At 35.5% G+C, this 25431-nt stretch overlaps 1 protein-coding gene across 1 annotated transcript in view; it reads right to left on the bottom strand.

Annotated features, from left to right (window-relative positions):
* The window catches only part of myo16 (myosin XVI), a 255324-nt gene that overhangs the window by 177756 nt on the left and 52137 nt on the right, over positions 1-25431 (bottom strand). Inside the window, 2 exon segments of the mRNA XM_056464750.1 lie at positions 18807-18950; positions 21745-21815. Coding sequence (XP_056320725.1) covers positions 18807-18950; positions 21745-21815 — 215 coding nt within the window.

The raw sequence follows: 25431 nt of genomic DNA, 5'->3' as shown, positions 1-25431 counted from the left end.
GATGCTTTAACAGTTACACATGTCAGATATTTTCATATATACACTATGAAACCTAACAGCGACAATCACTAAGTGAAATAAGTTAGTTTAACTTACATTTGCCCTCTTTACTTTCTCTTTATTTTACTTTTATTCTTTATTCCTTTACTTTTGTAGATAAGGAAACGGTGTTGTACACACTCCACTGTAGACATCCATTAGCCTACATATGTAATTTAGTTTGTTAAGCACAAAGATTTGTTTCAAAACTATTTCTAAATTTAGTTCTAATATCCAGAAAATTACTAAATGAACAATAACAACGTAAGGTATATCCAAACACACGTCCTATTTTTAAGCCCCATATGGTGATGCACATCTCAAAACCCTGAGAAGTGGACAAATCTAAACTTGTTTTTATTAAAACAATATAAATATGCATATAATAACTAATAATGCTAATAATAATAGCATTATACAAATGCAAATTGTCATGGATAAAATGAAAAAGCCATCATGAGATGAGGGCATGGAGGCAGTGTTTTTTTTATATAGAAAATAAAAATTGTTGTACAATTTTAATCATTTAATTTTTTTTTTCATATGTAAAGATATTTGTGTATTGCTGTACATCCTGTGTGTATTAAGCAATGTGTAAACCTTTGGACCTGCATAGGTGCATAATTAACACGCTGGACTTTAGACCAGCTTTTATTTGGTCAATAACATGGTCTATTTCAGTTCCTCAAATAGCAGCGCGCCAACGACATACCACCTTTTTAGAACAGCACACCCATGAGTCCACAAAGTGGCGCAACTGGATTTGCCATTTAAACAATGTGGCAATAAACTTGAAACTTACTGTTGCGCTGGTCTGAAAATAGCAACAAATCGCACCAAACATGTCTTATTGCGCTGGGTGTATGATAGGGTCCCAAATGTTTGACAATATCAACACAAGTAATATATGTAAGGGCAAAGCAGTGGCGCAGTAGGTAGTGCTGTCGCCTCACAGCAAGAAGGTCGCTGGTTCGAGCCTCGGCTCAGTTGGCGTTTCTGTGTGGAGTTTGCATGTTCTCCCTGCGTTCGCGTGGGTTTCCTCCGGATGCTCCGGTTTCCCCCATAGTCCAAAGACATGCAGTACAGGTGAATTGGGTAGGCTTAATTGTCCGTAGTGTACGTGTGTGAGAATGTGTGTATGTGTTTCCCAATGATGGTTTGCGGCTGAAAGGGCATCCGCTGAGTAAAACAAATGTTGGATGAGTTGGCGGTTCATTCCGCTGTGGCGACCCCTTTAATAAAGGGACTAAGCAGAAAAGAAAATGAATGAATGAATGAAATTACTATGTGTACAGTATATGACAACATATATATGTTTACAGTTCTCAAACCAGTTGGTTTCTAAACTTAAATGGTTTGCCGCAATTGGTTTCCTCAAACAGTTTGAGTTAACCTTCTCAGGTTTTACAGTGTACAAGCATTCACCATCCTCTTTCTAGTGTTTTATGTCTATGCTCAGCACATTGAGTATAGACAGACATAGAAGGACTTCATGTTAATTCATGGTCCAGCTTTGGAAGCAGGACGCGGCAAAAATATGAAGGAAGGAAAGAGAGAAAGGCAGAAAAAGCTAATGCTAAGTTAGTTTAACTTGTAATTTTCAAAACAAAGTCACATTCACTTGAAAAAAGATTAAGGTAACTCAAACTCATTACATAAAAGCAGAGTTCAAACAGAATGAGTAATGGATGAATTAATACTATTTTTGTGTTAACTTTATTTGCTAGAAGCAATATCAAGTCAAGTCAAGCTTAATTGTCATCCCGCTTCATGTGTGGACATACAGAAGAATGAGTCTTGCAGGACAATGGTGCTACATAAATTAATCATAAATACAAACACAACACTGGACATCAGAGCTATTAAAAAAAAAAAAACTATGCATAACTAACATACAGTATACTATAAGATCAAACCATTTAAGTAGATATATAGTTGTTTGGACGCATGTCGTTCTTTTAACTGAACTATCAATTCAGTTGATAGTTCTGAGATTTGAAAACTATATATACACGTGTATATGACTCAATATATATAAGTTTACAGTATTCAAACCAGTTGGTTTCTAAATGTAAATGGTTTGCCGCAATTGGTTTCCTCAAACAGTTTTGAGTTAACTTATCAGGTTTTACAGTGTACAGCATCCTCTTCTTGTGTTTATGTCTATACTCAGCACACTGAAGGCCTTCTTGTTAATGCTAACTGCATTCAACTGTGAAAAGTGTGGTACACATATTACATCATTTTAACCCAGCTCTTTTATTTCCATGTGGATTCAGACATTTCATGAAATTATATGGGTATGGACACAAACATTTTGGAATCCCAAACGGAAACAGTATGTTTGTTGCTGTGTGGATGTAGCCTGGGGTACTGGTAGATCCGTCACAAAAAAAAGTCACAAAGAGAGCAAATCCTCTGTGAAATCCAGAAAATAGACAAAAAAGATAATAAAATGCATATAAAGAAACGACTAAATGGAAAACGTCCCATAACTGAAGCAATTCTTCCAAATAACATCGGCAAATAGCAGCCATGCCAATTTAGTTGGAAAAGCAGCAAGTGAAATCCATTTCCTTCCATGACATGGGGTTTGTTTCTTCAGGAAGTAATCCTTGTAGGAAATGACTAAGCAGTGAAAGCTAATGAACCCTTACCTAATGCAGATCTCACCTAAATAACAGATGAGTCCATGATTGGCATACAAACACAGCGACTCCTAAATCCTGACTCTGACTAATCCCCCCCAAAAAAATAGGTCGTCATGGTCTAGCTTTGGAAGCAGGATGCGGCAAAAATATGGAGGAAGGAATGAGAGAAAGCTAATGCTAGCCTAAAGTGAGTGTGTGTGGGAGATTCTGACCTAAAGCGCTGCATATTGCAGAGCAGAGATAAGAGCATTAACAGCGAAGACAAAACAGCACCAACATCACAGTAAAAACACTGAGGCTCAAATATACCAATGTTACATCATTAAAACGGCACATTAGTCAAGAAAATTGCAGTTTCAAGTTTCAGGGTTAATCTCAAGACATCTGTTAAGAGTATATTAATGCTGAATTTTACCCAAATCAACAGAAAGGCTCAGGTTTACTTGCTCCTGTAATAGCAGTACATTATGTATAACTGCATGAAATAGCCCTAAATCAAAACCTAATGCCAAATACACAGTTCAATTAAACGCTAATTAATACTGTGTAAAGCAAGTAATATTGTGTGCATGTGTGTGGCTGTGTTGGTTTAGCTACACTTGAGAGGGCTCAATTGGCCTCACTTGTATAGTAAAATATATGAAATTGACCCTCTAGTGAGGATTTTCACTGCTTCTCACAAATTAAAACTGCTTATAAATTGGCCAGAAAAAGTTTTTATTGGTATCTAATGATTTGCAGTTGTATGTAATGCCATAAAACAAGACAGAGAGAGAAGAAGATTTTTTATTCTCTAAAAAGTATGTAGTAGTGTGCAGTAAACATGGGCCAGGCTAAAACTGGGTTTGGGTAAGATGAGTAAGCCTGCACACGAGCAACACCATGAGAAGGCTATGCCGAAGAATGACTGATTATGTAGATTAACTGAATATGTAAAGCACTGATTATACATGTTAAACATTCATATGAAGCTATATGTGCAAAAGGCATTCAGGAGAGTGAGTAACATATTATCAAGTTAATGTACCATCATGGCAATGTGAACACTAAGTACTTTTGCATAAGATGCATCTATGAAGTGACATCTCTGGTGTGAAAACTGTTGCTTACGTAGACCTGAGCTAGCAGGGCTGAGAGCCAAGAATAACAGGACCACCTAAACATATACTTGAAAGTAAAAACTTATCCAAGGATGGTCAGAAGTTAAAATGAGAACACCTAGAGGTGGGCACAGAAACTGTATAGAGATTGTGAAGAACAAAAACACTTTAGAATTGTCCAGGAGAGATGTCAGATTGCTCGGAGGTCTGCTCTGCCCTTTCTTTGCTTTACTATGTTGAATAAAGTCTAATTTGTGGTATTCAAAACTTAATTCGTTGTTGATTAATGAAAAGGCCGGTAACTACGACAAGAGATAAAGAAATAATCATTTGTTTGTTAAAATGAGCAAATAAGTACATAAGCAGATGACAAAATAATGATTGAAAAACTTCTTAATGTAATAATTAAGCAAACTAGCAATATGCAAATGCATAAATATATAAATCCATTAATCAATTTCATTGTGTAGTTATTAATGTTATTTATTATTCCAACAACATTTCTTTTAAACAACATTATTGATCATTTTAATTGTTTTGTTGTTGTTTCTAACTTGTGTTTATTCATTATGCACATGCCATAATATACTAACACAACGTACCAGTCCCCAGGTATTGAACTCTACAGCGTAATGCTACTAAATTCACTTCAAAAATATAATATACAAAATAAATAATTGTAACAATTGTGGCCGATCAGACACATAATTATTTTGCTTTATTCAACAAATAATACACCATCATCCTCTCCTACCCAGGAAGAGACTGGATAGTCAGTGTGTAATATAACTCCAAGGCATTTACGACACGAAAGGACTGTGCTCAGAAATGGACACACAGAGACCTGGTCAAAACGCTCTTTGCTTAAGACTGATGCCGGCTTTTGAAAGGTGGGTACAAAATCATCCTTATAAAAGCTTGTTATCTTACAGCAACCTCCCAGACAAGAGTGAACTCAGAACTAGAATCCAGGAGAACCCCAGGAGAACACCCAGAGAACTCCAGGGAGCAGGCGTGGACCCTGACAAAATGAGTTAATCACAGAGCTCAGTCCCATCTTCGATATCTTTCTCTTTCTTTCTTTTCCGTCGAGTCTAGTTAAGTTTAGAGAGCCGCGAAACCAGCAGTCAACACGACTAGCCTTTTTGCCGCTTCAAAACTTGAAATAACCGACTCCACCCCGCTCCAAGCCTCGCGAGGACAAAGAACTAACCACCAGCTAGCCATGTGCTCGACAGAGAGAGACGCAAGTAATGCCTCCAGACTACTAAACTGGTGTAAACTAAATGTAACCCTAAAAAGACCATAGAAGGGTTCAATTGATTATTTTTGTTTTGGTCTTACAAAAATCTACGGTTTATTTTTCTTTCTTTACTCTTCTCTACACTTGAATAAATGTGTGTTTGTGTTAGGTGTTAGCTTCTATTAGACTAGTGAATAAAATTTAATTTTGTATAAAAAAAAGTGCCTGTGCATGTTTATGAATCTAATCTTAAACTTCAATCTTGCTACTCTGCTTAAACATAAAGGGTTTATTTATTTTCTGATAGCAAAAGCCGTAACTGAAGTCAACTGTCCGTTCGAACGATCGCTGGACAATTTGTTTGTTCAGATTTACAGAGTTGATTATTTTAAAGTCCTGTTCAAATGAATCTTTAATTCACTTTGAGCTAATTCACTACATAATAATAAAATAATGATATGGATGATATTAATAAAGCTAGTAATAATGAAAACACAGTCAAAATGAAACACATTAAAGGATCTTAAATAAGGGTATTGTGATGGAAATGTTTAATATTGAGGATCATATAATGACGATTGACAATTATATATTGATATTATTAAATATATTCTATATTCCTAAATAAAATATCAAATGCATAATCGTTGGGCTATTACAACCATGTATTATCTACTGCTTGGATCCACTTCTAAGGAGCTCTAGAGAAATTCTTATTTAAAACATTGTAACATTGTATTTAAAAATACCTGTGAGCCCATTCTTGGGATCATTTTGCTCACAGAGGCTGTCTATGTGTAAACTAATCATTCTCAGAGAATTAAAGCAATTAAAAGACAAACTTTGTCTGACTATATTCAATTTCAGTCTTCACATTAAAATGTTTTCCTTGTAAACAGAGGAGGAAAATAATTTGGAAGTGATAAGGATAAAGATGGTAATAACCATTATCCTCATCATCATTAGTACTAGTTACTAGTTAGTACTAGTAGTTTTGGTTTGGAATTGCCATTTTTGGACAGACTTGATGCAAGTCTTGCTAATAAGCTGGATGAAGTCACAACTGCATATACTGTACAACTGACATTGAAAAGTAGAGACTGTTTAGAAATAATAGGGAGAAGGTGGAAACCGTGTGTCCATAGCAACGGAGACAGCCCTTACTCCAGAGGGGTGACTCACCCGCAGGCAGAGGCACAGAGAGGAAGGGTTAAAGGGCCTTTGCTGAGGGAGAGTCCTTGTTTTTTTTTTTTTGGTTTTGTCTCAATTCCATTTAAAAGCCAAACAGAACAGAGAGCTGCATTAATTCACAATATTTCTGATGCACAGCTAATCAAAGACATGTCAGTCAGGCTTAAGGCTGTCAATCAAACCGCTCAGGGCAGACAAGGAAAAAGTCCTGTTCTGACAAAAAAGGAAGCCTGCTGTGTTTTAGAACTCTATGTATATATTTAAATGATATTTTCTTTTAATTAACTGATGACGCATGTGTTTGATGTTGAGATGGCAAATACTCGTGCTTCCACTTACTCCATTCTCAATTATCAAAATGTAAATGCCAAGTGCAGATTTGGGCTAAAAGCAATATATAATAAAAAATCTTATCATAAATTATTGTGGAATTCTGAAGCTGGAGTGCATGTCCAGACCAAACATTTGTTTAGAATGTTTGTACTTACTTAAATCTTGTAATATATATATATATATATATATATATATATATATATATATATATATATATATATATATATATATATATATATATATATATATATATATATATATCAATAATGTAACATACTTCAATATAAAGTGCACAGCATTAATGAGTACACCATTTAAAACATTTTCTTTTAAGTGAATATAGACACATTTTTGTGTTTTTAAACAGGATTCATCAAACACTTAAAACAGTTCAAATAAAAGTTTGATCCAGAACATCATTAGGAATATAAATTTAATATGTTTAAATTCAAATGGGTTATTGTAAATTATTTACAATATATACTTTTTTTTATGTTTCTCGTGATTTTCCTCTTTATTGATTTGTTATTTAAAAAAAATTCCTTAACATTAATTTGGGTATACTATTTTTTTGAACCATCTTAATGTTATTTTGTTACATTATCTCTATAGTTTTGGCTTTAATACTGACTAATCTAATGCATACACTAATATTTTATTGTATAGCATCCTATAGAAATTATTATTTTAATATTTAATGTCTGTAGTAAACAAAACTGTCACACACACACACACACTCTCTCTCTCTACATATTTAGAAAATGACTATTAGAGACACCACTGAATATGTGGCAATTAAAAATCTAAACTAGTCATTTGGTAGCTTGTGCCTTACAAATCTAGCATGAATCAAAACCAAAAATCTAAATAATTTTTACACATATAATTTAATTTAGTATACTGCAATATAAATAAGGTGGAAAATATTTTAGCACATTAGTGTGCCAATAAACAAGTATACAAAAATCAAGACTATGTCCTGTTGTACATTTGCATCAGACACCAAGTGGTTGTGGGTTAATGAATTTAAAGAGTAATGTGAAAGCTCTCTTTTTAGAAAGAGTCAAGGCCATGGCCACTATTAAGGGATCTTCGTAGTTCCAAATATAAAATGTGTGTGAGAGAGAGCAGATCACGTCTTCATGCAGTTAATTAAGTCTTCACGTTATCTCTGCCGTACGAGAGCTCTGCACACTGACTTGCATACTTTTATGCAAATGAGGCCTACTTTCAGAAATATTCATTCATACAGTGCGGAGGAGCGGTTCACACACACATACACATAAAACACGTTAGCACTGTTGTAAGTACTATCAAAGGGAATGCATCAAAGCGCTCTGACACAGTTTATATGACGATGTTCAAACACACTTTCACTCACAAACACACAGAAACAAACAGAGAAAGCAGGGAATGATGTAGCTGGTTTACATTTAGATACACTGACCCCAGTTTACCAGAATATTACGCTATTTATTTTCTACCGTAATCTGAAACTAAACTAAATACAAACACCAATGAACATTGAACACATTGTTTTCAGTGTATACATGCTCGACTTGATGTTTATGTTTATTGTATGGGTGTAATAGTGTATCGTTTCTTTGATGCAATTCGGTTTTGGTATTCGGACAATTTCCTATTGGTTTAGTAATAGATCATAATTGGTTATCATGTACTGATGTCAACTGTGATAACTGCGGCTGTTCTTCAGTGACCACGTCGCTGCTCTGTTAACAGCGCTGACCGTTAGAGCCAATCACAGCACATTCTGTTGAGAGTGTGAACACATCATGACCAATCATAGGCGTTTAAGAAATCACTCAAATATGCTCAAAAAGCAAGGGGAATTAATACTTACATTAGTTTATTTGCTAGAAATTCTCATGTTGTCTTCTGTGTAAGTATTTGAGTTTTGCTTGATGGATTCAAAAATATTTGATTGCTTGTATTAAAAGACAAAATAGTATTCTGGTGTTGTGAAGTCAAATATGAAATTGTGTATGGAAAGCATTGTCAAAGAGCCGAGATATCAAAGTGAACCAAATCAATGACATAATCATAACCGAACTGAACTGTGTAAGTTCACCATTCAATGGTGTTTGATGGTTAAAGTGGCCTCATCCAGCAGAATAATACACCTTGTTTGATGAATTTCCCCTGGCCTCCAAATTCCCCATTTATCAATCCAAATGAGCTCTATCTGGAAACCTTCTGTACACAGATCTGCTTCTTATATCTTAGTGCCGGATATTACAGGACACCTTCAGTTGTATTTCAGAGTCCAAGCCTCTGCAGGTCGATAACGTTTTGGCAGTACTTGGAGGACCAAGATTTCATCTGGCTGGTGGTCTGTGTTTTGGCTTATCGGTTTAAGCTGCTTTCTACAGGTATCTACACTATAACATTTTATGGGTTGCCAAAATACACTGAAATATGTTACACCATGGACCATAAAAAGAAGTCATAAGGGTAATTTTTATTTTTTTGCAACCGTTTTATTTATGCATCAAATGTAAATTGAATTAATCTGCTTTCTATTGATGTATGATTGTAAGGATAGGACAATATTTGGGCAAGATGAAGTATTTCAAGTATTTGAAAATCTGTCCTAATTGAAAAAAAAATGTCCTAATTAAGTTCTAAGCACACCTTATTAGTAATCAAAAATTATTATTATTATATTAATATTTAAAATTTGTACAAATATTCTCATGAACCACGATGTTTGATAATATTATAAAGATTTTTGGAATTAAATAAAATTTGATTATTTTATTCCAAAATGTATTTTTGTCTTTTGCAACATCTGTCTGTTTTTGTGGTCCAGGGTCACATATTGTTTAAAAAATATAATCTTTGAGCTGCACAGAGAGTCATGCAAATTTGAAATGACACAAGAATAAGTAAACGATGACAGAAACATCTCTTTGACTGCTGGAACTTCACAAAAAGCTGTTCACTAAACTTTCCTTTTATTCTTAGTAGTAACTCAAGTTCCTATATTCCTGGTGATATGAAGAAATAGGGACAGATGGGGTTTGAGCCAATATTTTAGCCAAATAAACATGATCAGGTGGGTGGATTAGCTGCACCATATTGAACTGAAGATGAAAAGAAGGTTAAACAACATGATTGCACAGCCAACAAAAGTAGCCTGAACACTGTCGGTATGTTATTATTGTTGTACTTAGAGTAAACACTGGTACTTTGTATGTAGTAGTAGTAGTAGTAGTAGTAGTAGTAAAGTGTATTTTTAACCGGTAGTCCTAAAGGGGTTCTGTGATTGAAGTGAGCTGGCAGGCACACATGGTTTGCTGCTTCACGCTTCGGTGAAAATCAGGTCGAAAGTGGTCTGAAGCCAGACACACGCACTGAAAACTAGAGCAGGCAAAGCTGGCATCTCCACTGTGCACGTTCAGAATAACAATCACCAGGCGATAGTTTTCTTGGAGACCTCTGCCTGTATTTTCCACAGGGGATGAAGATTGTAATCCGTTCACACACCTGAGGTCTGAAAACAGAAAATGTGGTGGCATGTGTGTGATGGGTGAGCTGGCAGAGCTTCGGTGTTCTCTTGATAATAATGAATTGATTCAGTCATCAATATGAAGGATAAAGCCCACTGGATGAGTAACACAGGATTTTTTTTTAGAAATGAAATTGAAGGGGGCCAACATCTTCCCTCAGCATGTTCCTTAAAGATTCTCTTCAGAGATGAACTGATTCATAGCCTGTTTACACATCAGGAGGATATGCTATTCAGTGATAAATTATTGGTATAAAGCTCCCTTTTTTCACAATTTTAGATTATATTAAGTTGCTTTGCTTTCCTGCAGCGCATCATTGCCACATTTAAAGCTGATTTTCAGTTGTATGCTTCAATTACATAGTTGTTAGAGAATTTGGGGGAGGCAAGGCACGACTCAACGGCGTGCTGATTTAACACCCCTTCAAACTCTAAGAAAACATCCAACGAGACTGATATCAATAGTGGAAATCAATCCAGCGCAAACTTTTTACTTGAAAATACTAAGCCAGATATTTATATCATTTTCAACCAAGAGAGAAAGCAATATTTTAAATTCCCAACTATAAATTGGGTCAAAAACAGTAAGTGACAGGATCATTCTATTTAAACTGATAATGCACATAAAAAAGTAGGCAAAAGGGATTAAATGACCTCCTTCAAGTGAGATTCTGAAGTGTGCATACTATGGGGACTGTACTATGCCAGGAGCCCACATGATTTATAAATGGCAGTGATGCATTATAAAAGTGACGTAACTGATGCTGGTGGGTCCACTGATAATGATAACATAGACAAAGACATAGACATAGGCAAATTTGTAACAGGAAGAAAATGTCACAAGCAGTCATTTAAAGCTGACATTAAAGAAGAAGCATCAATGGTAGCCTACTGTGTTGACTGTGATTGCTTCATCTGGTCACATCTGGGTCAAAAAGCTGCATGTGACTGAACACTATTAACAAATGATATCTGACTGAAACTAGAACAAGCGTTCTGCGTCCTTGGGGGAGGATGTACCTCTCCAAACCTGAAGGTGGCAGTATTCTGTATTGTTACTATAAAAATGAAACAGAAAATTCTGTGTCATGTTTTTTTTTTTCGTCACTTCAGTTTTTGTATTTGTGTTTTGACTCATTGCTGAACAGCCAATCAGTGTGCTTTCTCTCGCCGATGGCAATAACAGCCACGTCTACACGTGGACTCATGCAAACCCCTGTCAATGGAGGCTTGGCAAGAGACCAAACAAACTAGCCTGACAGAACAGACTTTTTTGTGTACCAGACCTAAGGTCAATTAGCATACTGATTCTTATTGGCCATCAATTATTTTATCAATCATACCATATCATCAACTATATCCTTATCCTGTTCTTTTTTTAAAACTATATATTTATTACCTTGTTATCAATATTACTATTGCTATCGACCTTGGTTTAAAAAGACCTTCAGGGTTTGTTCACAATATCTGTTATGGTGGCTCTGCTCACCAAACAAGTGGACCAAAAGTGCTACAAAAGAGGGTCTCAATTGCCTTCCAACCAAACTCTGGTGCGTTTTTTTGTCCTGATTTTAGTCAAACTAGACCAAAGACAAAGATGAAGTCTAGAAGGGATACAGCTGTGGACACTCAGAGCAGGCACACATCTATAGAGCATAATTTTTGTGACACTGTACTACAATAATTGTAATTGTTTCAATACTGTGAGAGATAGGTTTAGGGTTGCGGTAGACATTAATAGAAGAGAACAGAATTGTTTATTTAATACATAATACAGTATAAATAATGTTCGTTAATTGCTAACGAGAACTGCATCCATCCAAAGACAACAACTAAGAAATATTTTAAGTCTTTACATGGCTTCCTGTAAAGTTCAGGATTAATTTTAAAATAGTTGTAATTGTGTACTAGGCAATATCTGGACTTGCACCAAAGTACATTAGTGACATTCTGATTCCCATCTCAAAGATCACTTGGGTCTAGTAATCAGCTTCTTCTTGCAGTCCCACATTGACACTATAAAACTAAGATTGGCCGAGCAAAATTTGGAATAGTTCACCTGTAATTGTGAGATTTGCGCCAACGCTGGTCAGTTTTAAAACTGCTCTCAAATCTTATTGGTTATGTGTTTCTTTTATTAAGATATGTTCAATTTTATATATTTTATATTTTTCTTTTCTCATATTGCATTCTTTGTTGTTGATTTTATGTGATATGTTTTTTTTTTACTTTGCTTTTAAATGTACTATAGAAATACATTTTGACCTGACTTCAAAAACGAGCTGTGATGTCACAAGATGACACCACAGATAAAGAACGGAATGCTTAAGTATGCCTATACTAGTTTTAGTCCTGCTTATTAGTTCAACCCAGGCATCTTTGTAGATCTTTGTTTGTGTGCAATGGAGGAATTACTGGTGCAGTTTTAACATTTTAAGCTCCAGTAAAACACATTAACTAAAAACTCAAGATTAATGGAACAAAGAATAAAGTCTAATAAACTAAAGATTAAAAAGTCAATGACTACACTGTAATGCTGCGTTCACACCAGACACGGATGAAGCGTCAAGCATGAGTGATTTACAAGTTAAGTCAATGCAAAGATGCGAATTGACATCCTGTGGCACGATTCACATAAAAGAGGTGGCGCAAATGATGAGATTTACGCAAATCAAATGGTGCGTGTTTAGCGTTTTGTGCATTTGATGCGCTTAACCGTGCGTAACGCGCGAATCACTCGAGTTGGAAAATCTGAACTTTAGCAGACATTCACGCCACGTTAACCAATCATGAGCTTGTTCTTGTAGGGAAGTGATTACGACATAGTGTCTGTTGTTGGTGTCCCGAGGGGAAAATCTTCGGACAACAGTTCATCAAAGTTGGTTGGGCTCAGTTGGAAGCACCGCTAAAAGCTCCCATCATCCAGGTACTTCTGGAGGAGTTGATGAACGCAGAGAGCTGAGTGCACCTTTGAAATCAGGATATAGTGGAATATAGAGGAATCTATGCTGTTTTTCAGCCTTCCTAGAGCACATAAAGCACAGCTATCATCTCAATAAAAATCCATGTTATCCATTTAGCAACGAAGCTAGAGTCACCAGGCAGACAAAAGCCCTCCCCATGACACGAATCAGAGTCTATTGTGAAGTGAATTTCATGCACTAATGAAGCGAAAAAAACTCAAAATGTTCACGAGTCTATTTACAAACGAATAGCGCGATTTGTTCGCGCATGCCATGTCTGGTGTGAACTGCATAAAAAGTGATTAGTGCATTAAAATACAGAGTAAACACAGTACTTATAAAGCAATTGGTCGACTTTACTTAATTTTAAGACAACGGGTTTACTCACTTTAAGTAACTAAATCACTTTTTACAGTGTAGCACATTTACCCTAGTACATGGCAAAGAACCAAGAGAACCAAAATACAAGAGCACACACCTTTAGACTCTATTTAGTACAGTTAATCAGTATTCTGACAAAAAAGAGGTAATATTTAAGCCAAAAAACTAATTGTAGCATCTGCTTCAGGATCTGTGTTAAATCAGTCACCTTTAAATATGCAAACAGTATTTTTTTTAGCAAATTAACAAATGGCCTAAAATAAACATCCCATTTGAAAAATATGACCCAAACTCTTACGACCTATCAGTGCCCACAGCAAACAGGCTATATCTGCATGCAGTGCTGCACTGGAGCCAATAAGCAGAACTAATCTTCAGCTTCTTCTCTCCACTTCAACATGTGGAGTAGAAATTCTCCGTAGGAAAAACACTCTTTGAAGTCACAGTGCTAAAAATAACCCAGATATCCCTGTACTTTGAGCTCCGACTGACACCAACAGAGACAGAAACTCTTTTGACTAACACAACACTGACACACTTCTGTCTCTACTGTCTGTCAGTCCAAATAGTCGGCGATATGAGTGTCCTGAATCAGGCTTGTGAGATCTAACAAAGTAAAATCTTAATCACAATATGGCTTAGCGTGATGTTCAAAGGCACAAAATTAATAATTCAGGGTTTTAATGCATCTCAGAGTGGCTGTTACAGTACATACAAACTCTGTCACTATTTGGGACTGCAACATATAGCAACAATTACTATTATTATTTTTGCCAACAAGAGTTCACTGCAATTTTTAGGTAAATACTAAAAAAAAAGATTAATATTTCTTATTATTCTTTTTTATCTGTTTGTTCCTTCTTTCTTCTGTCTTTAATTCATTCTTCTGTAATACAGTGGTCCCTCGCTATAACGTGGTTCACCTTTCGCAGATTCTTTTAGTGCAATCTCACATGCTTTTTTTAACAGTGCATAATTAACATAAATCTTTGATCACTAGCAGAGTTCCAACAAGGACACAAAAAGGGTTGTAACTGTCCGCAGCAAGACCATCGAAAAGGGGGTCGCACACTGTATGCACTGTGCTACGATGCGCCATGCATATTAGAATTGTAAACATAGGTTATAATCAGGTTACAGACATTGGTGCCGCAAGTCGGAGGCTGTCTACGATGCCCAGCTATGACTCAGGACACCGTTCTTATTTCTGCTGCGCCACAGAGTGCCATCTGAATGATTTCATTTTAAATAACATGCGAATGTCTGTGTGTTACTAGTGCAACCTCCCTAAGGATGGAGTCTGCTTTAGCTTTGTGGATCAGTGAATCCAGAAAAAAAAAAAAAAAAAAAAAAACATTACGCTGGATGCCAACATTATCCGGACAAAAGCTAAAAAGCTTTATGAAACTTTTGCTGACAGTGATGAATGTTTGTGCCTGACAACAGGTTTTGGGCTTTGGTTTTATTCTATAATACTGGACCTAATTTTCTATGAAGGTTTGAACTTTGAGTGTTTAAATGAGAGAGAAGTGTGAAAATATGAATGCCTATCTGAGAAAAGTGTATAAAGTGTGTAATGTAGGGGTTTTACAGCCGTAAAACATCTATAATTATTGTAAAAAATAAAGCGGACTACTCTGCAGATTTCACCTAGTTCTGGATATTATTAGAACGTAACTCCCACGATTAACGAGGGACTACTTTACCAGCAATATACACTCAAAAAAGATTTTTGCTGCTTGTTTAAAATACTTATTTAAAATCAGCTGAAACAACACAATTCTTGAGTTTTTTTTGTTGGACAATTTAATTTTTTTATGTTTAAATTTTTAAAACCAACTAATTTAATCAATTTGTGCTGGGATAAAAGAATTGTGTGGAACCCAGAATTTTTTTTGACTGTGTATTTATATTACATAAGTGATTTTATTTTATTTTTTGTAATTCAAGTATTTTATTAAAAATGTTTCCCAGATACATGACAGGATATAACAAAAACATACTACACGTGTAGAGGGTCTATTACACATGAAACCAAAATATAAGAAAAAAAAAGAGAAAAAAATAAACAAATAAATAAAAATGATACAAAGAGAAAAGTCGCATACATACAGAACTTTTCCCATGCCTGGATTTGTCTAGGAGACCCTGCTTTATACAAGTGATAATTTTATATTTTCATAATAAATATTGCAATAACTTATACATACAATTTAACATGGCATAAAAAAAATCTTAGGAGAATAATCAAATATTAATAAATTAAACACACAAATCATATCTTAATATAGCTATGCAAGCCATCTAGATAAAATCCCTTTATTTTTTTATCATAAAATGCAGAAAGACAAATCAAACAAGACACATTTTAAATATATATAAATATTTTTTTTCCCCTATTTATTTCTTTAATACCCCACTAGTGGTTGTTGATTGGCGTCTTTTAAACTTTTAACATGCAAATTCACAATTAGTAGCTCTCTCTTTAAAAGGAAGACTGATTTAAGTTGACAAAGTCTAAATGTAGTAATGACTTCAAAATAATCTGCACATTAAATATATTATATATACAATATATTATATATACAGTTTCCTTTGTTAACAGTGGTTTAATCACTAATCTTATTAAATCACAGATGGTAAAAATTAACATTTATATTAACTAACTTTAACAAAAACAAGAGTGCTGAAAATGGTAAGGTTTTAGCATAGTGATTAACAAATGTTAACAAGGCTTTTACCCAAAAATTCTCTATTACACAAACTGAAGACGTTCTGTCAGGGTAAAACAAATCACCTGCGTTTGGTCTGGAAGATGTGCTGTGATTGTTTGCAGTAAAGGCAGCAATTTGACATGACTGTGCGCTGACTGAACAGCGCCTGTCTAAAGACACTGGGAAATCCTGATCCTGCCTGGATCTGTCAGCAGGATTACGTTCAACTGATCCGCCATGTCCGACATATGACAGAACTTTAGTCTAAGCTGTCTTAGTCTGATTCCCTCCTGCACGAGAGACGTGAGTCTGCCTCTTTACCAACTCAATGCACACTTGACTTTAAAAGGTAGACCTGTCATTTAGTTCCCCTTATGGTGCTTTACTTCATAAAACTTCAATTCATTCCTTTTTTTTTTACAATTATCATGAATGGTCTATTCCGAAATGAAAACTTATGAATAATTACGAATAATGTATAGGCATGTCTTTCCTCTCCCTACATCTGTGGTGCCAAAATCCTTTTAAGGCAAGTCATTTCACTTGGCGGCCATCTTTGAAATACCTCTCTGACATGCAAGTCCATGTCCCATCTTTTTAAATGGGGACACATCAAATTCTCCAAAAATGCTTGACAAGCTTATGATTTAACTTCTTAACTGGAATTACAAATAAAACTGACAACAATTGTCTCTTAAATCTAAATTCTAAACGTAAAAAAACAATTTTTTTCAGGTTGTCCTATCTACTCAAGTTAATATCTACTCAAAATGATAGAATTCACAACACCAACATCCTTCATAGTAATTTCTGGAGGACGTGATCAGATATCATCATCTCAATCAAACTAAATAACTACTGTAAGAATAAATAACTTATGTGTTACACAATATCATCCTGTAAATAACGCTGTCCGATTGTGCTGGTCTTCTAAAGTAATTTCCAAATTTTCTCTCAAAATGACAGGGACCTCTTGTTTACAATTTTATGGTTGTAAAAGTTGTTTCCATCATATGATTTGCGTTTGAATGGCAGCTGTGGGACTTAATTTAAAATAATAAGAAAAAGAAGAAATTTCAAGCTTTAAGTGGATATTTTTCTCATGTATGTGAGAAACGTGTGTGTGAGTATGTTTGCTTGCTTGATATGTGTCTGGACCAAGCCCCTACCCCGGAGAATCATCAGTCTCATGTCTTGTGTTTTCTACAGTCTTTGGTGTTACTCAAATTCATACAGACATGATGATTAATACTACACAAACTGAATATTCCATTCAAGTACTGTATATTCTATCGTACCCAAACCATATCTCAAAATTTAACACTCATAGAAAACATTCAACATGATTTGATAATTTTTTTCTTGTGGAGGTCAAAAAATATCCCTACTATATATATATATATATATATATATATATATATATATATATATATATATATATATATAGCAACTGGTATTGTTACTTGTTGGGACATTTTGGTAACACAATTGTGTGTGTTTGTTCTGGTAGTACTTCTACTGTAATTACTTTACAGTAGCAGTACTACCAGAACAAACGCACGCAAACTTGTGCCCCTATGAAGACTGGACAGGGGGTGTGCTGTGTCAACTTGAGGAGCTCATTAAATTCTCAATACCTAGATGAGTGAGTAAAGAGAGAGGCAGAGTCATGTTTTCAGCTCTTCCATCATATTTTTGCTTTCATCCTTCTGTAGACAAACCTTTTAATCATATTAAATAGAGGTGTCAGAGTCTGTGGAGTTTCTGTGTGGAGTTTGCATGTTCTCCCTGCGCTCTCGTGGGTTTCCTTCGGGTGCTCCGGTTTCTCCCACAGTCCAAAGACATGCGGTACAGGTGAATTGGGTAGGCTAAATTGTCCGTAGTGTATGTGTGTGTGAATAAGTGTGTATGTGTTTCCCAGTGATGGGTTGCAGCTGGAAGGGCACCCACTGCATAAAACAAATGCTGGATAAGTTGGCAGTTCATTCCGCTGTGGCGACCCCAGATTAATAAAGGGACCAAACCGAAAAGAAAATGAATGAATGAATGTATTTGTCTGTGCAAAGACACAATGCTCATAGAAATTCCACTAGATCTGTTCTAACATGGAGCGCAACCCAAGACCTGTCTAAAATGCAGAGATTTAAGTCCAAACATAAATTCCACAAACATCTATCACAATTAGAATAATAGTCACCAAAGGTATACACAAAGCAAGAAGGCAAGGCAATATAAATGCATAACCACTGGAAAAGATTTTTGCTCAAGTCATGCTGGCAATAATCAATCAGCTTGATCATATATATTGTCAAAACTTTACTCTGGCTGGAATTGGTAAAACTTACCAGATTATTATTCATTTGTATTTATGATTTCGTGCACAGTCATTGGCTTTGTTCATTAGATTACTGTAGATATATCACTAAAAGTTGAAATTCCCAATTTCGATAAATTGATGATCTTGAAGCGAGTGCTCTGATTGATCAGAAACCTCAAGTATGAGTTGCAAACTCCAATGCGATTCATACTTGTGGTTTCTGATCAATCAGAGCACACGCTTCAAGATCATCAAACACTTGTGGCCTTCTTTAAATTAAATCTGTTCTTTTTTTGATGTACAAAAGCATACAGATGTTCTCAATGGTAAAATAAAACTCCTCACCAGCAGCAGAAGCAGGACCATATCTGCATGATCGCAGGCACAGGCCACATGCAGGGCAGTCCAGAGGTCTTCATCCTGCAGGTTAACGTTCAGTCCTTTCTCGATCAAAATTTCAGCTGCAAACACATTGTCATGGCGAGCGCACTGCAGAGACCAGAGTAAAAGAGGATACAGACATGTCAAAAATACAAATAAAATGCATCGCTGTTTACACAAAAACATTTTCCAACTGCACCCTTTTTAAATGCAATGTATATCGTTAAAGTTAGATCTTTAAAATAATAATAATAATAATAATAATAATAATAATATTATATATATATATATATATATATATATATATATATATATATATACATATACATATACATATATATATATATATATATATATATATATATATATATATATATATATATATATATATATATATATATATATAATTAATCTACATAAAGTAATTCTACATTAATTCTACATAAAGTAATTCAATATAACAATTTTACAATGCAACATGAGCACCATATCCCCATGCATGTACAGTGTTTAATATTGCTAATATAAAGAATAATGTTTACTGTATGACAATCAACCCATTCTTCCATCCATAACCATCCTTTTGTCATATACTCCATCCACCCATTCATCTGTCCATCTCATTCCATATGACTAACTAATAAATAACACTGACACTAGTTTATACAGCAAGCCATTGAGTACCGCTGCTTTTTTGAGCCAAATGCAATAAAATGAATGTGATTTGTGCATCCAAGCACCTGCTGCAATGTAAGGAATTATATGACTAAATCAAGTCAACTGTCTCAACAAAATTAAACCATTTTGCTCAATGACAAAATGTGAGTGCTTTAGTAAATAAGTGCATTAACTACATTCGGTATTTACCTAATCTATTGTGCATTTAAATGATCCATTTAAACAATTTAAAAAAGATTTAGCTCTTTTCTACATTAGATAACTGCAATAAATTGAACAAAGGCAGCAGCTGATTTCTGTTAGAAGTGCGGTAATCAAAAGTGTAATTAAAAAGTTAATTTCATATATCGCATTGGGTATGAATGGTTGATTTCCTACGCTGCGCCATAAAAGTGTAATATTTTCAGTTTGAACATCTCTGACACTTTCAGAGGGCTGAGACTTAATTAAACTGTATCCAATTACTTAAGAAATTGGATTTGTTTCTGTTTAGCCGTACTATACCCTGGCGGACCCTTTCATTTTATTTACCTCTCTATGGTCACAAAATTAACGAACATAAATTGAGTCATCCATCTTGCTTGAATGCAGTGCTTACATACTAGACAGAGTCTATTAAAGTCAGTGTCACTGAATGGTGTCAAATGTTTCCCAGAGTTTCAATGAACTAAATAATGGAGTGCAATGGAGGCCGACCATTTAGTTGACAAACAGGTATTGATCAGAACATGAGTGTGTCACATATAAACAGGCGATGTCAACTGAATTACTGTCACTCGGAAAGTTTTTGAAAAAAAGGTCATAATTTAATGGTTTGTGATCAAAGTAATTAAAAAAAAAGCTCAAATAGGATTTACAACAATACTGGTAGTTTAAACAACAATAATCAATAAAATAAAACACTAAATTCTCTCCTTTTATTTTAGGCAGTTTACACATTTTGTAAATTCCTTTATTTTACCATCATTTTCATAGCCAAGAAAAATCTGGAATGACATGGGTGGGTGGATGGAATATATGGGACAGGTGGATGAAATGATGAGAGAGATGGATAGAATGACATGGGAGGGAGGGAGGGAGGGAGGGAGGGAGGGAGGATGGATGGAATGACATGGGAGGGTGGAAAGGAGGAAGGGATTGACAGAGGAAAGGAGGAAGGAATGGATGGAATGACAAATTAAATGACAAATGGTATGATGGATGGAATAACGGGATGGATTGAATGACAAATGGTATGATGGATGGAATGACATGGGACGGATGGATGGATGGATGGACAGAATGACATGGGATGGATGGATGGATTGGATGGATGAAATGACATGGATGGATGGAATGACATGGATGGATGGATGGATGGATAGAATGACATAGAATGACATGGGATAGATGGATGAGATAACATGGGATGGATGGATGGAATTACAGAATGAATAGAATGACATGGGATGGATGGAATGATATTGGATTGATGAATGGATGGATGGATGGATGGATGGATGGATGGATGGATGGAATGAGATGAATAGATGGAATGACATGGGATAGACAGATAGATGGATGGCTGGATGGAATGACATGAGAGGGAGGGATGGATGGCTGGATGGACTGACATGGGACTGATCAATGGATGTATGCAATGACATGGGAGAGAGGGAGGGAGAGATGGATGGAATATATGGGGTGGGTGGTTGAATGGATGTATGGAAAGACATGAGATGGATGGATGGATGGAATAAGATGGACGGATGCATGGAGAGATGAAATGAGATAGATGGATGCATGGATGAATGGAATGAGACGGATGGATGCATGCATGGATGGAATGAGATGGACGGATCCATGGATGGATGGAATGAAATGGATGGATGCATGGATGGATGGAATGAAATGGATGGATGCATGGATAGATGGGATAAGATGGACAGATACATGGATGGACAGAATGGAATGGACAGATGCATGGGTGGATGTAATATATGATGAAGGGATGATTGATGATGGATGGATGATGAATGAAAGAATAAGATGGGAACGTATTTTATTTTTGTATTACAGTGCTGTACTTGCATTCATTTCACTTGCTTTCTGCCTGATTCCAGAAACACCATTGAAAAGGGACATACAGATCTTCTGTTAAGGGCACCACAGTCAGAGTATATGACATCTCGAGAAGCAAAACACATGTAACAGAATTTGTCAGAGCTTGTCCTTATGTTCTTACCAGATGGAGCAGGGATCCTCCAGAGGAAATGATTGTGTTCAGGTCAGCTCCCTCCTTCAGCAGCCTTAGCACTGAAACAAAAGAAACAAAAAGAGAGATGAATATATCTCCTAAACGAACAACTCCCTAAATCTCAGCACACAAAAACACAGTGAGGAAATATAATGAAATGTTGGAACCTCTGAAGACACAACTTAGCTCTGGTCCAAAACCTAGTATGCTGACTAGCCATCTACTATACTTCCTACATAGTCTGCATCCTTTAAAATCAGCATTCTATAAGACACCAAAACTCAAATGTGACTGATTTAAGACCATGTATTTAAATGGAAACAAATACTGCAATTTAGAAGCAAATGTCTGATGTGTTAGCATGATGCTAATCTAACAAATATGAAAAGCTGGACAACACTATTATCATTGCTAGTAATTATTAAATATCACAAGGATTGATATTTAACGTAATTAAAAGTTTTACGATGATGTATCTCCCTTTATACAGATTTTTCAGAGCTCATTATAATGAAAACTTCTCCACAATGTTTGTCTCAATTCCTAAAAACCAAACTGTTTACAGCCACTAACTGAATCTCTGTGGCAGTGTCTAGCGCATATTGACAGTCTCATCCTGTCTTTCCCTCTGGCCTGAACTCAAGTGCACTTCGTCACACATATCTAGGCCCCTATTGACTATAGTTACTGTAGAACTTGGCAAACATGATATACTGATTCCCACCACAACAGCATTCCCATACGGAATTTACTGTAGATGCGCACAGTGAAAAAGGTAAGGAACTCTTGTTGTTTTCAGCTAATGATGAAAGACAGAATGTGCATACAGACACACACAAATGTTGTGATATTCCTAAGGGATTTTTAAACTCCATAGTGTGACAACATACTAGCCTAGAATTGCTTCTCAAACATGCTCAGTGGGGAACAGATCTGCTTACATAGAAAAACGAAAGGCATCGCAGATGCCAATATGATCTCAGCTGAGGTTTAAAATCATTATAGAGGGAAGAAAAGACAGATGTGCACAAAAAAGCTATAACAAAAAAGGTAACATCAGCAGGTTAGCCAGCTGAGGCTATCAGGCATCCACTCAGGCATACCGAAAGGAATTTCACCATTCAATGGATCATTATGCCAGAAAGTGTTTTTTTAACAAATGCACAAAGGGAAAAAGACAAAATATGTACTGTACAGGGCAACTCACAGCAAAAACAATACAACGATTTGTGCCTTTGTGCCCTTGTTACACATGTTCCATGTACGTACTATAGTAACTACAATTAGAAACCTTAAGTATATGTGCGGGATTCAGACTGCTTCTCCACAAACAAGGAGAGGGAGAAAATCACAAGACATTGTTTCAGAAAAATAATTCCAGAAATTTAATTTAGCATGATATTGGCATCAAATTCAAAACATATACTCAGGAGATGTGTGGCTTTTGACCTATTACTGTTTCTGTAATGCTGTAATATATGTAATTCCATATATTTATGAAATAACAAAATGTTAAGTGCGGTGCAATTTTTTTACATTACTTAAGCATTGATAACAATTTATTTTTCTCATTGCTTCAGAATTTATAACTTTTTACATTTTTGATCATGAAACTACTTTTATCACACACAGTAAAGCCCAAAGTGTCTTCTTTCCAATGATACCTAATTTGTGTTTAAAGCTAGGTAGGTGTAAATCCCTAAAAGTGAGTGCTGGGTAGCAGGACTGAACTAACTGAACTGAACAACTGTATGCAACTAACGCTAAATGTTAGTATAATGTCCAGTATAATGTACATGTAGTTAATAAATATTCCTCAGTGTTCCTAAATGAATAGTTACATTGTAACAACGACACCATCCTTGTTTGTTTAATTATTCTGGAACAATTAATTCAGAGTAGATTCAGATTGGCCGTCTCAGAACAGGAAGAAAAATAATTACATTCTAAACGTGATTTCAAAATTAAAAGTATTTGGACAAAAATAATCATAATAATTTTAGAAATTCACAGTATTTTAGGCTGCAAACCATTTTAATGTATGGTCAAATTTATTAGTGTCCAATCTGAACATTACAAGACAAATTTGTGTTTCATGGTAAACCAATTCAGTTACACCTTGTTTTAAAATGTCCTCATTACATTTGAATTATTTTATAATAATGTCATAATACCTTTTATAGTTTTGTAATAAAATCATCAGAAAGATGACACTTGTTAACACAGGCATTTTATTTGACAGCATACTTGCATTGTAGTACTAGTTAGGGTATTTAAGTCATTTGTTACATACACTACCTGACAAAAGTCTTGTCGTCAATCCCAGTTGTTAGAGCAACAAATACTAACTTGACTTCTAGTTGATGATTTGAACCGATGAATCATCTGTTGATCTGCACCTCAATCATCACAAATACTGCAAAAGACCTATTGGAACCCCCATGGACTCAACATTCTCATAGAAATCAGTCAAGTTTGGTGAAGGAAAAATCATGGTTTGGCATTACATTCAGTATATGGGCATGTAAGAGATCTGCAGAGTGGATGGCAACATCAACAGCCTGAGGTACCAAAAAATTTGTGCTGCCCAATACATTTCAAACCACAGCTCAATCTTTAGCAGGATAGCACTCCTTCTCATATTTCAGCCTACACATAAAAGTTTGTGAAAGCAAAGAAGGTCAAGATGCTCCAAAATTGGCCAGCCCAGTCACCAGATGTAAATACTATTAAGCATGTCATTAAGATGAAGGAGGAGGCATTGAAGATGAAGCCAAAGAATCTTGATGAACTCTGGCAGTCCTGCAAGAATGCTTTCTTTGCCATTCCAGATGACTTTATTATTAAGTTATTTGAGTCAATGCAAATGATGAACTAGAAATCAAGTTATTTTGTTGTTCCTAAAACTTGGATATGCGACAAGACTTTTGTTAGGTAGTGTATAATTGACCTTTGGTGTTATTATAACAGTAAGAGCATGCCATCACGTCAAGGCAACTGTAAAACAAAGTCGAAAATACAAGTGCATTGATTGTGCCAAGTGTGTTCTCAACCATGTGATAGATGGCTGCAAGGCTGAATAGGTGAATCTCAAAGATCACTCAGCGTTCACCCATCAGGAAATTGAACACCGGTTTGGATTATACAGAGCTGCCAACACAAGAAAATAAAAATGAATGAAGATCCCAGAGAGACACTGTGAAAGGACACTGTGCAATCAACGGCTATTCAATGATAAAATCGTAACTATGCATTGTGACTGAAATGCTTGATGCTGCTAAAAAGCTAATTTTGACCCAATGGTGGCCTTTCATCTTAATTGCATGAATCTACGCAAATGCAAAACATGCAATCAATGCTAATCACACAGGCTCGGCTTCTAGAAATATGAGCTCCAACTGATCAATAGGTCTTGAGGTAGGTAATAAATCCAGTGTGCACCTGACTGGCTTCATCACATGACACACACACACACGATCCATTGCATACAATGAAAGAGTGAAGGTTAATCACAGTCATAGTTATGATATGATCAAGTAGGTAACCCCCACTGAAGCTTTAATATTACGACCCTCAGATGAACAGTTACTACTTCCAACAGATGGATGACCCCTAGGTTTGAATGTTCAGATGATAGTTTATTTAGATGGGAAGCCTATTTATACAGGAGAACAA

This window comes from Danio aesculapii, chromosome 9 (assembly GCF_903798145.1).
Source record: "Danio aesculapii chromosome 9, fDanAes4.1, whole genome shotgun sequence".
Lineage (NCBI taxonomy): Eukaryota > Metazoa > Chordata > Actinopteri > Cypriniformes > Danionidae > Danio > Danio aesculapii.
The sequence above is the reverse complement of the archived record's forward strand: the minus strand, read 5'-3'. Positions and strand labels throughout refer to the sequence as shown.